Consider the following 18230-nt stretch of genomic DNA (forward strand, 5'->3'; position numbering starts at 1 on the left):
AAACACAAAGAAATCAGATTTAACAACCTGTAGTCTCAATCAAAGGGTTACAGGATCCAAAAAGAAATGCAAAAATGGCACAACAGCATTAGCAGTGAACAAACATCTTTGCCAACAGTTTTAGCCAACTCAATGAAAACAAGCCCTTTATTCCTCAATAAGAATTTTTCCCCTATATTTCCCTTTTTAGTTTTAACTTAAATTTATATTTTACTCTTTTTTATTGGTTGTTCACAACATTACAAAGCTCTTGACATATCATATTTCATACATTAGAATCAAGTGGGTTATGAACTCCCATTTTTACCCCAAATACAGATTGCAGAATCGCATCGGTTACACATCCACATTTTTACATACTGCCATCATTAGTGACTGTTGTATTCTGCTACCTTTCCTATCCTCTACTATCCCCCCTCCCCTCCCCTCCCATCTTCTCTCTCTACCCCATCTACTGTAATTCATTTCCCTCCTTGTTTATTATCCCATCCCCCTCACAACCTCTTATATGTAATTTTGTATAATAATGAGGGTCTTCCTCCATTTCCATGCAATTTCCCTTTTTTCTCCCTTTCCCTCCCACCTCATGTCTCTGTTTAATGTTAATCTTTTCTTCCTGCTCTTCCTCTCTGCTCTGTTCTTAGTTGCTCTCATTATATCAAAGAAGACATTTGGTATTTGTTTTTTAGGGATTGGCTAGCTTCACCAAGCATAATATGCTCTAGTGCCATCCATTTCCCTGCAAATTCCATGATTTTGTCATTTTTTAGTGCTGCATAATACTCCATGGTGTATAAATGCCACATTTTTTTATCCATTCATCTATTGAAGGGCATCTGGGTTGGTTCCACAGTCTAGCTATTGTGATTTGTGCTGCTATGAACATCGATGTGGCAGTATCCCTGTAGTGTGCTCTTTTAAGGTCTTCAGGGAATAGTCCGAGAAGGGCAATAGCTGGGTCAAATGGTGGTTCCATTCCCAGCTTTCCCAGGAATCTCCATACTGCTTTCCAAATTGGCCGCACCCGTTTGCAGTCCCACCAGCAATGTACAAGAGTACCCTTTTCTCCACATCCTCGCCAGCACTTGTTGTTGTTTGACTTCATAATGGCTGCCAATCTTACTGGGGTGAGATGGTATTTTAGGGTAGTTTTGATTTGCATTTCCCTGACTGCTAGAGATGGTGAGCATTTTTTCATGTAGTTGTTGATTGATTGTATGTCCTCCTCTGTGAAGTGTTTGTTCATGTCCTTGGGCCATTTGTTGATTGGGTTATTTGTTTTCTTATTGTCTAATTTTTTTGAGTTCTTTGTATACTCTGGATATTAGGGCTCTATCTGAAGTGTGAGGAGTCAAAATTTGTTCCCATGATGTAGGCTCCCTATTTACCTCTCTTATTGTTTCTCTTGCTGAGAAAAAACTTTTCAGTTTAAGAAAGTCCCATTTGTTGATTCTAGTTATTAACTCTTGTGCTATGGGTGTCCTATTAAGGAATTTGGAGCCTCACCCCACAATATGTAGATCAGAGCCAACTTTTTCTTCTATCAGATGCAGAGTCTCTGATTTGATATCTAGCTCCTTGATCCACTTTGAGTTAACTTTTGTGCATAGCAAGAGGAGGGGATTCAGTTTCATTTTGTTGCATATGGATTTCCAGTTTTCCCAACACTATTTGTTGAAGATGCTATCCTTCCTCCATTGCATGATTTTAGCTCCTTTATCAAATATAAGATAGTTGTAGCTTTGTGGATTAGTCTCTGTGTCCTCTATTCTGTACCATTGGTCCACCCGCCTGTTTTGGTACCAGTACCATGCTGTTTTTGTTACTATTGCTCTGTAATATAGTTTGAAATCTGGTATTGCTATACCGCCTGATTCACACTTCCTGCTTAGAATTGGTTTTGCTATTCTGGGTCTTTTATTTTTCCATATGAATTTCATGATTGCTTTATCTATTTCTACAAGAAATGCCATTGGGATTTTGATTGGCATTGCATTAAACTTATAGACAACTTTTGGTAATATCGCCATTTTAATGATGTTAGTTCTGCCTATCCATGAACAAGGTATATTTTTCCATCTTCTAAGATCTTCTTCTATTTCTCTCTTTAGGGTTCTGTAGTTTTCATTGTATAAGTCTTTCACCTCTTTTGTTAGGTTGATTCCCAAGTATTTTATTTTTCTTGAGGATATTGTGAATGGAGTGTTTTTCCTCATTTCCGTTTCAGAAGTTTTGTCGCTGATATACAGAAATGCCTTTGATTTATGTGTGTTGATTTTATATCCTGCCACTTTGCTGAATTCATTTATTAGTTCTAGTAGTTTTTTTGTAGACCCTTTTGGGTCTTCTAGGTATAGAATCATGTCATCCGCAAATAGTGATAATTTAAGTTCTTCTTTTCCTATTTTTATGCCTTTAATTTCTTTCGTCTGTCTAATTGCTCTGGCCAGTGTTTCAAGAACTATATTGAATAGAAGTGGTGATAGGGTGCATCCCTGTCTTGTTCCAGATTTTAGAGGGAATGCCTTCAATTTTTTTCCATTCAGAATGATGCTAGCCTGAGGCTTAGCATAGATAGCTTTTACAATGTCGAGGTAAGTTCCTGTTATCCCTAGTTTTTCTAGTGTTTTGAACATAAAGGGATGCTGTACTTTGTCGAATGCTTTTTCTGCGTCTATCGAGATGATCACATGGTTCTTATCTTTAAGTCTATTGATGTGGTGAATAACATTTATTGATTTTTGTATATTGAACCATTCTTGCATCCCAGGGATGCATCCTACTTGATCATGGTGCACAATTTTTTTGATGTGCCTTTGTATCTGATTCGCCAGAATTTTATTGAAGATTTTTGCATCTAGGTTCATCAGAGATATTGGTCTGTAGTTTTCTTTGTTTGAGGTGTCTTTGTCTGGTTTCGGAATCAGGGTGATGTTGGCCTCATAGAATGAATTTGGTAGAGCTCCCTCTTTTTCTATTTCCTGAAATAACTTGAAAAGTATTGGTATTAATTCTTCTTTAAAGGTTTTGTAAAACTCCGCTGTGTACCCATCTGGTCCTGGGCTTTTCTTGGTTGGTAGTCTTTTGATTGCTTCTTCTATTTCATCCATTGAAATTGGTCTGTTTAAATTGTGTGTATCCTCCTGACTCAGTCTGGGCAAATCATATGACCTAAGAAATTTATCAATGTCTTCACTATCTTCTATTTTATTGGAGTATAGGTTTTCAAAATAATTTCTAATTGTCTTCTGTATTTCGGTAGCATCTGTAGTGATATTGCCTTTTTCATCCCGTATGTTAGTAATTTGAGTTCTCTCTCTTCTTCTCTTCATTAGCATGGCTAAAGGTCTGTCGATCTTATTTATTTTTTTGAAGAACCAACTTTTAGTTTTGTTAATTTTTTCAATAGTTTCTTTTGTTTCAATTTCGTTGATTTCTGCTCTGATTTTAATTATTTCTTGCCTTCTGCTACATTTGCTGTTGTTTTGCTCTTCCTTTTCTAGGGCTTTGAGATGAAGTGTGAGCTCATTTATTTGTTGGTTTTTCCTTTTTTTGAGGAATGATCTCCAGGCAATGAATTTCCCTCTTAAAACTGCTTTCATTTTGTCCCATAGATTCCAATATGTTGTGTCTGTATTTTCATTTATCTCTAAGAATTTTTTGATTTCCTCCTTTATGTCTTCTGTAACCCATTGATCATTCAGTAACATATTGTTCATTTTCCATGTGATGTAGGATTTTTCCTTCCTTCTTTTATCATTGATTTCCAGTTTCATTCCATTATGATCAGATAAAATGCATGGTATTATCTCCACCCCTTTATATTTACTGAGGGTTGCCCTATGGCATAATATATGGTCTATTTTTGAGAAGGATCCATGTGCTGCAGAGAAAAAAGTATATCCACTTGATGATGGTTGATATATTCTATATATGTCAGTTAAATCTAGGTTATTGATTGTGATATTGAGGTCAATAGTTTCTTTATTCAACTTTTGTTTGGAGGATCTGTCCAATGGTGAGAGAGGTGTGTTGAAGTCACCCATAATTATTGTGTTGTGGTCTATTTGATTCTTGAACTTGAGGAGAGTTTGTTTTATGAACATCGCAACACCATTATTTGGTGCATAAATATTGATAATTGTTATGTCTTGTTGGTGAATGGTTCCTTTTAGCAGTATATAATGTCCTTCCTTATCCCTTTTGATTAACTTAGTCTTGAAGTCGATTTTATTCGATATGAGGATGGCCACCCCTGCTTGCTTACGAGGACCGTGTGCGTGGTATATTTTTTCCCAACCTTTCACCTTGAGCCTGTGTATGTCTTTTCCAATCAGATGTGTCTCCTGGAGGCAGCATATTGTTGGATTTGTTTTTGTAATCCATGTTACCAGCCTATGTCGCTTTATTGGAGAGTTTAAGCCATTAATGTTTAGAGTTACTATTGATATATGGTTTGTACTTCCTGCCATGTTTGATTATTTATCTTTTTTTTCTAATTTAGTTTGTTTCTCCATGAGTAGCTTTCTCCCCATCCTCTGTCTTTACCGAGGCACTTCCCACTGATGGTTTTGGTTATTGTTTTTCATTTCTTCCTTGTGTAGTGTTTTGCTCAAGACGCTTTGCAATGCTGGTTTTCTGGCTACAAATTTTTTAGCTTTTGTTTATCATGAAAGATTTTTATTTCGTTGTCGTACCTGACCTTAATTTTGCTCGATACAAAATTCTTGGTTGGCATCCATTGTCTTTCAATGTTTGAAATACGTTGTTCCAGGATCTTCTCACTTTCAGCGTCTGTGATGAAAAATCCATTGTTAACCTTATTGGTTTACCCCTAAATGTAATCTGCCTCTTTTCTCTTGTAGCTTTTAATATTTTCTCTTTGTTCTGTATATTGGATATCTTCATAACAATGTGTCTTGGCGTTGGTCTACTGTGATTTTGTGTGCTCGGTGTCCTGTATGCATCTACAATTTGTATATCTGCTTCCTTTTTTATTTCTGGAAAGTTTTCTGTAATTATTTCACTCAGCAGGTTACTCATTCCCTTGGTATTAATCTCTGTACCTTCCTCTATCCAGATGACTCGTAAGTTTGGTTTTTTTTTATGTTATCCCAAATCTCTTGGATGTTTCTCTCGTGATTTTTTACCAGCCTATCTGAATTGACTAGACTCTTTTCAAGATGATATATTTTGTCTTCATTATCTGACGTTCTGGCTTCTAATTGCTCCACTCTGTTAGTGATACTCTCTATTGAGTTTTTAATTTGGTTTATCGTTTTCTTCATTTCTAGAATTATTGTTTGATTTTTTTTATAATCTCTATCTCCTGATAAAGATGCTTAACTTCTTCTTTTATCTGTTTATGTAATTCATTTTCAATGTGATCTTTTGCTGTTTGGATTTGCTGTCTCGTATCCTCTTTAAGGTTCCTTTCCATCTGTCTAAGGTATTCCTTGAGTCCTTTTTTTTAAAATTTTTTTTATTGGTTGTTCACAACATTACAAAGCTCTTGACATATCATATTTCATACATTAGATTGAAGTGGGTTATGAACTCCCAATTTTACCCCAAATGCAGATTGCAGAATCACGTCGGTTACACATCCACAATTTTACATAATGCCCTATTAGTAATTGTTGTATTCTGCTACCTTTCCTATCCCCTACTATCCCCCCTCCCCTTCCCTCACATCTTCTCTCTCCACCCCATCTACTGTAATTCATTTCTCTCCTTGTTTATTTTCCCATTCCCCTCACAACCTCTTATATGTAATTTTGTATAGCAGTGAGGGTTTGAGTTCTTTATATGGCCATTTTTCTGATGACTCTAGGTCCTCCTGAATATTTAGGCTGTCCTTCATTGTTTGTACTCCTTTTCTTCCTTGCTTTTTTATGCTGCTTATGTTACTTCTTGTTCTGTTTGACTGCTGAGTTACTGTTTACTCTTATAAATTTATTTGATGCTTGGGAGGAAAGATATTAGAAGGGAAGGGAAGAAGTCACTAAAGAGAATGAGTGTAGGCATGTAGAATTCAAGGAAGGGGGAATAAGAAAATTGAAAAGAAATGAAAAGACAAAAGAAAAAAATTGAAAATAAAGAAAGAAAAAAAGAAAAAACAAAAATGTTTAAAAAAATTATAATGATAATAAAAAAATGGAAATTAAAGTTTAAAAAATAATAATAATAATAATAAAATAAAAATAATTTAAAAAAATTGAAAACATTAATAAAAAAGTTAAAGAACAACAACAAAAAATGAAAATAAAAGAAAAGAAAAAAATAATAATTAATAATAATAATAATAATAATAAATGCAGTCATAGAGCTCGATTAACTTCTCCTCCAGTAGGTGGAGCTGTGTCCACTGGGCCAAGCTTCTCTTCTCGATAGGTGGGATCCAATCACTGTGCAGCAGCTTTTCCTCCCAGACTGTGCGGGTCTCCAATCCTGAGTGCCTAGGGCCTTCTCTTGTGTTTCCTCAAGCCAGGCCCCGCTCACCTGTGACACTCACCACAACACTGGCTACACGCCAGGTCTGCTGCTCCTGGGAGCCCTGTTTTCGTGAACGCCTGGGCACATTCTCCCTGTTTGCCTCCCTCAGACCCTAAGTTTGTAGAGCTTGGGGCTGAGAACCCCCAACAAATTTGTTTGCCCTCCGGTAGCAACTCTCCTGGTAGCTGGTGCAAGGGACCTCAGTTATCAGCATAGGTGGGAGCGGTAGCCGGGAGTTCTGGGCCGCTAGTCCCGCGTCACTCCTGATTCCCTTGGTCTGGCTATCGTGCTCGGTTGGCTTTTACCTCTGTAAGTTCAGGAGGGCCGACTAGTTATTTCAGCAGGATCGTTAGTGCTGAGTCACGAGAAGCAGGCGAACTGGAGCTTGAATGGAGCCAATCTGGGCTCGGTGTGTTCTGAGAAGCCCAGACTGTTCGCCCCGGATCCATGTCAGCTCAATATTGCCTAGTGGTCCTGAGCAAACAGCATTTTGACAGTTTACTTCTCCCTATGCCCGCTGAAGGGTTAGAGAAGGGGTTAGAGACTTGATCTCTGAAGGGGTTAGAGACTTGATCTCTCTGCGTCCGCCGCCATGTTGGATCACTTAGATTTTAAATTGTCACTCATCTTACCAGCTGTTCCATTTTGCTCGGCAGGTCGGCGGCTCACTCGTGCGGTGAAGAGTCTGCTCTAACGTGCTCCTCAGGAAGTGGCAGGGGCGGCAGCGGCCCAGCTATGACCCTGGGGACACCCAGGGAGGGGATGCAGGCTGGGGGAGGGGAGGCAGGGCCGCGGGGCCCGCACGGGCCCGGTGACTGGGCACGTGAGAGAGCGGGCAGGGCGGGGGAAAGAAATTGAGATCCAGATTCAGGGAGTGAGCATGGGAGGAGAGACGGCGGGAGAGAAGCAAGGCGGAAAGGCGGTGAGGAGAGGGAAAAGGGGCCCTGAGAGCCGGGCAGCTCGGGGACTGCAGCCTTACTGCTCGCGCTGGAGTCGTGACGGACTCACTCCACCTTGGTTGGAGTCGTGACGGACTCACTCCACCTAGGCCCCTTTCTTGACACGGTGCTTAGTCTTTGTCGACAGATCTCCTTTAACAATCTTTACTTTTTCTTTTAAGACGCGGCAACACACGCTGCGGGCGCGGCGGCGCGGGGCTCGGAGCGGCTCACTCCCTTCCCGCCGCCATCTTCCGAGAAAATCTATATTTTACTCTTTTCCATTGTATGTGTGAGCACGTATGTTCTAGCTGGATTGATAGGTTTGAGAATATATATTTATTTATTCATACAATTCTTATTTCACTTTATTGCCTTTTTTCTTTACCCAATTGTTACTTAACCTTGTTTTGACCTTGGTGAGATAAAATTTTGTGTGGGTTTGATTTTTTAAAATTTATTTTTATTAGTACATTTGCTTTGCTCCTCTTATTATTCCTTCACTTTCCTTTCCCTCAAATTTTCTTATTCCCTATTCCTTTCTTTTTATCACTTTTAGCTATTTTTATTCCCCTGCACCTCCCTTTTTTTTAACTAGGAATTGAACCCAGGAATGCTTTACCACTGAGCCACATCCCATTATTTTTATTTTTATTTTATTTTTTAAATTTTGAGACAGGGTCTTGCTAAGTTGCTGAGGGCCTTTCTCAGTTGTTGAGACTAGCCTTGAACTTGTAATCCTCCTGCCTCAGCCTTCCAAATCACTGTGCCTGGCCTATTTCTCCTTATTTATAGCTGCCACCTGTTACCTCTCTCCTTATTCTCCTCGGTTCATTTTCAAAATATTTCAAACTTGTTCTTGCCTCCCTACCTTATTTTCTCTTCACTTAAGGAACTGTAATTTCACTATCTGATAGAATTATTTAGTTTATAAAATTCCTACCCCATTCATGTTGTGGTGGTTATTATCCAGTGCTTACCCATTTAACATTTCTATTTAAGTAACAGTGTTATAGATATCATAGTAGGCACTGGACATTTATTTTAAGGCTTTACATGGTTGCTACCACTATTGCTTTTCCTTGTTCCCCCTTTCTCTAAAAGGAGCTGGGAAGCGATGGCAGCACTTACAAGTTCATGGGGTACAGATTGTGCTGCTGAGTTAGATTCACAACTCAACCAAGTCACAGTGAAACTCACTCCACATATAAACTAACCCCATTCAAGCTCCCACAATACTTCAATATGTAGAGTTGAACCAACAACTAACTAGGCCCTCAGGTCCCTCTCCTGGACTTTTACACAATAGTGCCTGGTGATTTCAACACACCCCTTTCACCAATAGACAGGTAATCCAGGTGTAAAATCAATAAAGATATTCTGACCTACGCAATACCATAAGTCAAATGGACCTAACAGATATCTACAGAATATTTAACCCCAAAACAGCTGAATTTAATTTCTTCTCAGAAGTTCATGGAACTATTTCCAAAATAGACATGTTTTAGTTCACAATGTAAATCTTGGCAAATATAAAAATACTGATATAATCCCATGAATCTTATCAGATAATAATGGAATGAAATTAGAAATCAATATTAGGAAAAATTATAGAAATGACATAAACAAATGGACATTGAACAATGCTCTTTTAAATTAGAAACAGATAATAGAAGAAAAAAAAGAAATTCTTAGAAATAAGTGAGAACACAACTTAAACAGACCAATATCAATTGAGGAAATAGAAGAAGCAATCAAAAGACTACCAACCAAGCAAAGCCCAGGACCGGATGAGTACAGAGCAGAGTTTTACAAAACCTTTAAAGAAGAACTAATACCAATACTTTTCAAGCTATTTCAGGAAATAGAAAAAGAAGGAGCGCTTCCAAATTCATTCTATGAGGCCAACATCACCCTGATTCCTAAACCAGACAAAGACACTTCAAAGAAAGAAAACTACAGACTAATGAACTTAGATGCAAAAATCCTCAATAAAATTCTGGCAAATCGGATGCAAGGCTGGTTCAGTATACGAAAATCAATAAATGTTATTCACCCATCAATATACTTAAAGAAAAGAACCATATGATCATCTCGATAGATGCAGAAAAAGCATTTTACAAAGTACAGCATCCCATTATGTTCAAAACACTAGAAAAACTAGGGATAACAAGAATCTACCTCAACATTGTAAAAGCTATCTACGCTAAGCCTCAGGGTAGCATCATTCTGAAAGGAGAAAAATTGAAGGCATTCCCTCTAAAATCTGGAACAAGACAGGAATGCCTTCTCTCACCACTTCTATTCAACATAGTTCTCAAAACACTGGCCAGAGCAACTAGACAGATGAAAGAAATTAAAAGTATAAAGATAGAAAAAGAAGAACTCAAATTAGCACTATTTGTGGGTGACATGATCCTATACCTAGCAGACCCAAAAGGTTCTACTAAGAAATTTCTAGAGCTAGTAAATGAATTTAGCAAAGTGGCAGGATATAAAATCAACACGCATAAATCAAAGGCGTTTCTGTATATCAGTGACAAATCCTCTGAAATGGAAATGAGAACAACCACCCCATTTACAATATCCTCAAAAAAATAAAATACTTGGGAATTAACCTAACAAAAGAGGTGAAAGAACTATACAAAGAAAACTACAAAACACTAAAGAGAGAAATAGAAGAAGACCTTAGAAGATGGAAAGATATACCTTGTTCATGGATAGGCAGAACTAACATCATTAAAATGGCGATATTACCAAAAGTACTCTATAGGTTTAATGCAATGCCAATCAAAATCCCAACAGCATTCCTCACAGAAATAGAAAAAGCAATCATGAAATTCATCTGGAAAAATATAAGACCTAGAATAGCAAAAGCAATTCTAAGCAGGAAGAGTGAAACTGGCGGTATAGCGATACCAGATTTTAAACTATACTACAGAGCAATAGTAACAAAAACAGCATGGTACTGGTACCAAAACAGGCCGGTAGACCAGTGGTACAGAATAGAGGTCACAGAGACCAATCCACAAAATTACAACTACCTTATATTAGACAAAGGTGCTAAAAGCATGCAATGAAGAAAGGTTAGCATCTTCAACAAATGGTGCTGGGGAAACTGGAAATCCATATGCAACAAAATGAAACTGAATCTCTTTCTCTCACCATGCACAAAATTTAACTCAAAATGGATCAAGGAGCTAGGGATCAAACCAGAAACTCTGCGTCTGATAGAAGAAAAAGTTGGCTCTTATCTCCATCTTGTGGGGTCATGCTCCAAATTTCTTAATAGGACATCCATAGCACAAGAGTTAAAATCAAGAATCAACAAATGGGACATACTAAAAGTAAAAAGTTTTTTTCTCAGCAAGAGAAACAATAAGAGAGGTAAATAGGGAGCCTACATCCTGGGAACAAATATTTACCCCTCAAACTTCAGATAGAGCTCTAATCTCCAGAGTATACAAAGAACTAAAAAAATTAAACAACAAGAAAACAAATAACCCAATTAACAAATGGGCCAAGGATCTAAACAGATACTTCTCAGAGGAGGACATACAATCAATCAACAAATACACACAAAAAAATGCTCACCATCTCTAGCAATCAGAGAAATGCAAATTAAAACCACTCTAATATACCATCTCACTCTAATAAGAATGGCAGCCATTATGAAGTCAAACAACAACGAGTGCTGGCAAGTATGTGGGGAAAAGGGTACACTTGTACATTGCTGGTGGGACTGCAAATTGGTTCAGCCAATTTGGAAAGCAGTATGGAGATTCCTTGGAAAGCTGGGAATGGAACCACCATTTGACCCAGCTATTCCCCTTCTCAGACTATACCCAAAAGACCTTAAAAGAGCATACTACAGGGACACAGCTACATCAATGTTCATAGCAGCACAATTCACAATAGCTAGACTGTGGAACCAACCCAGATGCCCTTCAGTAGATGAATGGATAAAAAAAATGTGGCATTTATACACAATGGAATATTACTCAGCACTAAAAAATAACAAAATCATGACATTTGCAGGGAAATGGATGGCATTAGAGCAGATTATGCTGAGTGAAACTAGCCAATCCCTAAAGAGCAAATGCCAAATGTCTTCTTTGATATAAGGGGGGGGCGACTCAAAAAAGAGCAGGGAGGAAGAGCATGAGAAGAAGATTACCATTAAATAGGGAGAAGAGGTGCATGGGAATGGGAGAGAGAAGGGGAATCGCACGGAAGATGAAAGGAAACCCTCATTGTTATGCAAAATTACATGTAAGATGGTGTGAGGGGGAAGAAAAAAGACAGAAAGAGAAAAGTGTCACAGTAGAGTAGGTAGAGAGAGGTGATGGGAGGGGAAGAGAGGGGAGGGAGGATAGGAAGGGCAGCAGAATACAATAGACACTATTATGGCTGTATGTATAAACGTGGCTGTAAAACCAATGTGATCCTGCAATCTGTACATGTGGAAAAATAAGAATTCACACCCCGTTTGAATCAAATATATGATATGTCAAGATCATTGTAATGTTTTGAGCAACTAATAAAAAAAATTTAAAAAAAGAGGAATAACAATCTGTCTTGCTTAGGTCTTGTATTAAGTGAGCAAATATTTTCGAAACAATTAGTGTCTGGAGTAAACATTAAATAAATGCTTGCTATTATTAATTTTTAAAAAAGAAATAAGTGAGAACAAAGACACAACATATCAAATTCTCTGGGACAGCATGAAGGCATTACCAAGAGGAAAGTCTATAAAACTGAACGTTTACAGATAAAAAAAAAAATCCCAAATAAGTTATCTAATGAAAACGTCAAGGACCTAGAAAAAGAAGGACTAATTTATACCAAAATCAGTAGAAGACAGGAAACAATTAAGATCAGAGCCAAAATTAGTGAAATTGAGAATAAAAAACATTGTGAAGTTTAGTGCAACAAAGAGCTGGTTCTTTGAAAAGATAAATAAGATTGATAAACCCTTAGTGAAACTAATCAGAAAAAATAAAGAGAAAACAAATCAACAAAATTAGAGACAAAAAAGGAAATATCACCATGGACACTTCTGAAATCCAGAGGATCATTAGAAATTATTTTGATGCTGAGCACACAATAGGACAAAGCAAGGTAAGCTAGTGATGTCACTGCTTCTGTAGCTTAACTTCTGTGAAACCCCTTTTCCTGTGATAACTGGTGTAAAACAATGGTATCACAATAACTATGGTGGGCCACAGAAGGTCTTGGGTTAGCGTGCTATCATGAAGGAGGGAGGCTGTAGGATTTAAAGGGTGGAAAGACTTTGTTCTTATGCCTGGACATATAAGAAAGATTTCCAGGTCTTTAGATTGCAGCATCCACAGGCCACTCCTTATTTATGGAAGCTTACTTTCTGACTTACAGGCATTTTTAAAGACACAGACGTTATTATGGAGAAGCTTAGCAACCAGTTATCCTTCTGAGAACCGTGAGCCGAAAACTTGAGCCTCTTATGCTATAAATAAGAGATGTGCTGCATATGCATTTTCCTGAATGAGTCTGCTGCTTTTGCAATTCCCTTGCACTGTGCTGATCCATTCTTTAACCATTGTCTGGGCATGCACTGGATCTCATGATATGAGATGAGTGGTCTCTATTGAGAAGGGTCATCTGTGTATAGTCAGTCCTATGGTTCAGAGAAAAATACGTCATCCACACTCTGGCAAAGTTTGACCACCCACCTCTTTGCAGTACTCCAATCTAATTAAAAACAACTTACATTTTGTCTGATTTTACAATTTCTCCCAACATTCACCATTCACTGTAGCTTGGTATACTCAGCTATCTGTAAGGAAGCATCCTCATTGATGTGAGAGTCTCAAGACCTTGCCAAGTGTTTTCCTTCTGAGTCTCATATGGATTCGTTAGCTGGTTAGCAAACTAATTTGGGAATGAATATTTAAATAGGATGTTTCCCAAATTAACCTAAAGCAACAAATAAAACAATGCTTTTTTTTCACCCTCTTACTTTGATGCCACAGAGAATCTCAAATATGCCTTAGAAAATGGTGGTTGGGTAAAGGAAGGAAAAAAACAAAAGTGGTTGAAATATGAAGCAGCAGCTTTTTTAATGCCACATCCAGATATCATAAATTTTCATTTATTAATTATATTATTTTTCTTAGACATTTTATAGGGTTTTAGAAATCCTTTTGAACTAACATTTACCATACCTAATAACATTCTAGACTGGGCTTGTGGGAATTGGCATTTTAGAATAATAAAATGAATTTGAAAGATTCCCAAAGTCTGGTCTAGAATCTGGAGTCTACTACTCACAGCAACAGCAAGAGAGATGTCTATTTAACTCCTGTTTTTTTCCATTTTTTTCCCTTAGGGATTGAAGCCAACAATGATAAGATTCATTTTCCCAACATACTAACAGTTCTTTCTCCTTTCTTTAAGCTCCTCACTCCAAGAGTCTTCTCTGAAGATAATTTTAAGATTAACTCTTGTAAACTCTAAGCCCACTTTCCTTAACTCCCAAGGAAAGGCCTGGGCTTTCAAGAAGGACCAGAGAGAAAAAAAACCATGGGATCCCCTATGGGGGGAAAGGGTCTGGCTATGGCACAGATCATCTGATACAAGCAGAGACTTGAGGCAACATATGGGGTCCAGTTTGACCTGGGGGCCCTTGCCTTGGTCTCTTACCTTGGCCTTGTCATGGTGATGCACTGGGCATTCAGACCAAAGGTGACTTGACCATGAGTCAAATTCTAGGATTACTTTGAGTGGATACTTCTCATGTCTGCCTACTGTATAACCACCCTCTCAAGACTGGGATAGGATGCAACCATCTTGTAGTATTGGCATGAGATGGTAGAGGAAATAACTTCCCAACAGCCCTTGCAATTGGTCATGGCAGCCCAAGGTACCTTTCATAGCTTACTTTGCAACTCAGAACTGAACTGAATCCTAAAGGATGTATTTGTTAAGAGTGTGTCTCTAAGCAAAACGCTGGAATGTATTTTGTTCCTTGTTCATTTGCTGTCACCTGTGTCATTTACTCTGGGTTTCTGATGTGTTTCTTTGTTTTCTGTGTGTTGCAGGCAGCATAGTGTACCTCGGGATGATGGTGGGGGCGTTCTTCTGGGGAGGACTGGCAGACAAAGTGGGAAGGAAACAGTCTCTTCTGATTTGCATGTCTGTCAACGGATTCTTTGCCTTCCTTTCTTCATTTGTCCAAGGTTATGGCTTCTTTCTCTTCTGTCGCTTACTTTCTGGATTCGGGTAAGGTTTTCACCTTCATATTTTATAGTAATGTGTTTATTTCATAATTGTATACATTCTTCATCCTAGAAGACCTCATTACCAATTGATTATTTCTTACCAACTCTCCTTCTCTGTGTTTGTGTCAGCCTGAGGAGCTACACTGCTGAGTTTTAGAGATATAATTATCTCTGTCTGTCCACAGACTCACAGGTCAATCTGAGGGATAAGTGAAATATACCTATGTTCTCACAGCTAACACTTATATATCAAACCTCCAGGAAATTGATATTGTTTAAATGGAAAGTTATTTCCATAACAGAGCATGTTCATATATGTATGTTTCTTCTGAAAATTTAATTTAAGCAAGAAATCCTTCTGCCAACTAAGAGCTAATTAAAGGTCCAAACTATTTAGGGATGATCTTAAATTCAGGATTAGAGTGTCACATATGACTGTAGTTTTATTGATATGCATTATCTGGGTGTCTGACTAAGTAGGAAGCCTGCTTCTTGAGGTGGAAGATGCACTTTAGGTAAATTCCTGACTCCTATAGGATTAACAGAAGTTGTGCTACTAGCCAAGTGCAGTGACATGGGAGAGCCAATGATGGAGCCATTTTCTTCAAAGAAAGCACTTATTACTACACTATGTGAATCCACAGGTTTGGGAAAACTCAATAGCTTGATTAGGAGAGTATGAGAAACTCTGCTTTATTAAGGAAAAATTTAGAGATATAAAATTTCTGATTCATAACTAAGAATTTAGAGACATTCTTTTCATTGATAGGCTTCTTTCTCTTCATTTAAATTTTTAGGAGAAGGAGACAGACTGGGCTATGAATCTGAGATGTTATTGGTTGCAGTTGTTGATGATGCAATATCACAACCTATGCAGCAGAACACAATTTTGTGAAATAAGATAAGGGTATTCCAGGATGTCTTTCTTAATTACATATAGCAGTATTTCCTACAGCTCCTCACATGACAGGTACATAACAAATATTTGACTTACTTGCACAATTTTCAGGAGCATTCCTTAAAGGGACAACACTGCATTACACCAAATTAAGATGGTTACAGAATTAAAGAAAGTATATTTTTTCTTGGAGAAAAAAATGATCAGAATCAATTATTTTCTTTGTGATGATGGGCAAAAGGGACTTGACCTCAGCAGAAGGAATCCTTGGTGTCAGTCTGTGTGAGATTGGCTACATACACTGCTGATATGGGGTGGTATTTTGGTTCATGTATTCTCTGGGAAATTTTGATATTCACAAACTCAAAGTACCTGAAGGGTAAAATGGTTATGACAATTTTAATTGTCAATCTGTGTTGTAACATGGCCAACCCAATTGACTATAGAGACAAAGGGCCATTATGATAACTGCAAAATACTGCAAACCAATGGACTGTCCAGAAACTAATTCTGGAAGGAAGAGGAAACTATGTGGGCTTATTCACGATACCAGCCTTATCCCTATCATGAACAAATTATTCTCCAGTCAGCAGGTCAGGGCTGCTAACCTCTAACTAACAAAAAATTATCCTGAAAAGCACAATGTATTGCTAACACAGGTGGTCTCTATAAATTGTGATATGAGAGGTCATAGCACTGTAGCAACTTCATGAAGTTGGCATAGGACTGGAATCAAGAAATTCACATCATTTAGGCTCTTCCTGGTGACTCCCACACTCTCTTTTTTCTTTTGTGAAAGGGAGATAACAGAACCTTACATTCCTACTGTGGAGTATAAGGATCAAATGAGATAATGTATTGAATAAAAGTAATGGTAGAGAAGAAAATGTGAGATAATGTTTTAGAATTCACCCATGATTTTTGGCATTTCCTGTTCCCTCTGAACTTGTTCTCTCATTCACTCAGCTAAGCTGTCCTGTACTCATTGCCTCAGAGTGACAACAGGAAGGACGCAGAAAGGGGCCTCTTCCTGGCTTTGAATTCAAATCTGACCCATAAAGTTAAGTGAAATGATCAATCATGGACAAAAGATTTGGGAGAAAGTATGGCAAATAAAATCAAGCCTCCCTGCTCACCAGGACAGGTGACCATTTCCTAGGCCAGGGACAGGGCTGAGGGGAACATGATGTGAGTTTAGTTATCTTAGTAGAGGAATCAAAACATCCTGAGTTTTGTGTAACCCCGCAGCGGAGGGGACTTAAGAAATTAAACTAAAAGAAAAGAAGAAAGATATCTGTATTAGTCAGGGCTCTCTGGAGAGACAGATCCAATAGGCTAGCTAGCTAGATAATGGGGAATTTATTAGGGGAATTGGTTCATGAGATTGTAGAAGCAGAGAAATTCCACAGCAGGTTGTCTAGAGGTTGGAGACCTCTGGGTGTTATTAGCATGGCTCTGTCCAAGTCCAAAAGCCTCAGAACCAGGGAAGCCAATTGTGTCATTCGCAGTCCAAGGTCCAAGGTCTGAGTACCTAGGAAGATGGGGATACTGATACCAATTCCAGAATTCAAAAGCCAGAGAAAAAAGATGTCCCAGCTCAAGAAGAGAGAGAGAGAGAGGAAAAAAATTTCTCCTTTTCCTCTACCATTTTTGGTTATGCTCAGGTCCCCTGGCTAGTGCACGGTAACTGCCCAGATCAAGGGTAGATCTTCCCCACTCTGTCCACAGACTCACAGGTCCATCTTCTCTGGAAATACCCGATGAATACTCAGAATGATACTCCCCCAGCTATCCAGGTTTCCCTTAATCTGTTGGCAAGTTGTCAATCATGATATCTTTCCCCTTCATCTGAGTTTGTAGAGTACTGCCTCCACTGGCCCAGGGTACTTTTCAACATCAGTTTATCTGGGTACCCTGTCCTTGAATAGCTGTGAAGTCTCATCCAAATGAGACTCTGGGCAATCTCTTTTCTCTAGTCCCATCCAATTTAATTCAAACCTCATTTTAGCTCCTGCTCTACCTCCTGAAGCCATGCCAGGCCTTTCCTAGAAGAATCCTATTTCCTAGCTGAATCCTCTCCTCAAGCTGCATGGTTGGTTATAGAAGGAAGCCCCCCAGTTAGCCCTCCCAGTCTCCACCCTCCAATCGTAGTACCTGAACAGAGGTTTCAAGGGGCTTGGGAGGTTCCCAAAAGGAGAAAAAAAAATGACAACATTGTGAATGAGAAACCAAATTCCACCCAGAAGTGCTTCTTGTTTTCAAAGGCATGTAATGTTTAAATCATTCATTCTATTAATTATGAACTCAGTTACCGAAACAGCAGAAGTGTTGATATATTTCCTTTTTATTTAAACATTCTTTATTAAAACGAGCCAGAGCATTAAGACTGTCATGCTGAAGACCTTAAATAAATACTCATGTTATAGCTGTATGGCTAAGCATCTCCTTTCATCCACCTCTGATCCAATTTTTTTTTATTTTGGTCGTTCAAAACATTACATAGTTCTAAATATATCATATTTCACAGTTTGATTCAAGTGGGTTATGAACTCCCATTTTTACCCCGTATACAGATTGCTTTATCACATCAGTTACACTTCCATTGATTTACATATTGCCATTCTAGTGTCTGATGTATTC

General features: G+C 38.3%; 1 protein-coding gene across 1 annotated transcript in view; it reads left to right on the plus strand.

Annotated features, from left to right (window-relative positions):
• Positions 1–18230, plus strand: part of SV2C (synaptic vesicle glycoprotein 2C) — a gene marked incomplete at both ends in the record, with an annotated part of 178482 nt that overhangs the window by 52093 nt on the left and 108159 nt on the right. The window contains one exon of the mRNA XM_081287785.1: positions 14517–14693. Within this exon, the coding sequence (XP_081143911.1) occupies positions 14517–14693 (177 nt within the window). The remainder of the gene's footprint in view (positions 1–14516; positions 14694–18230) is intronic.

Source organism: Spermophilus citellus (genome assembly GCF_964194105.1).
Source record: "Spermophilus citellus genome assembly, chromosome: 1".
NCBI classification, from domain to species: domain Eukaryota; kingdom Metazoa; phylum Chordata; class Mammalia; order Rodentia; family Sciuridae; genus Spermophilus; species Spermophilus citellus.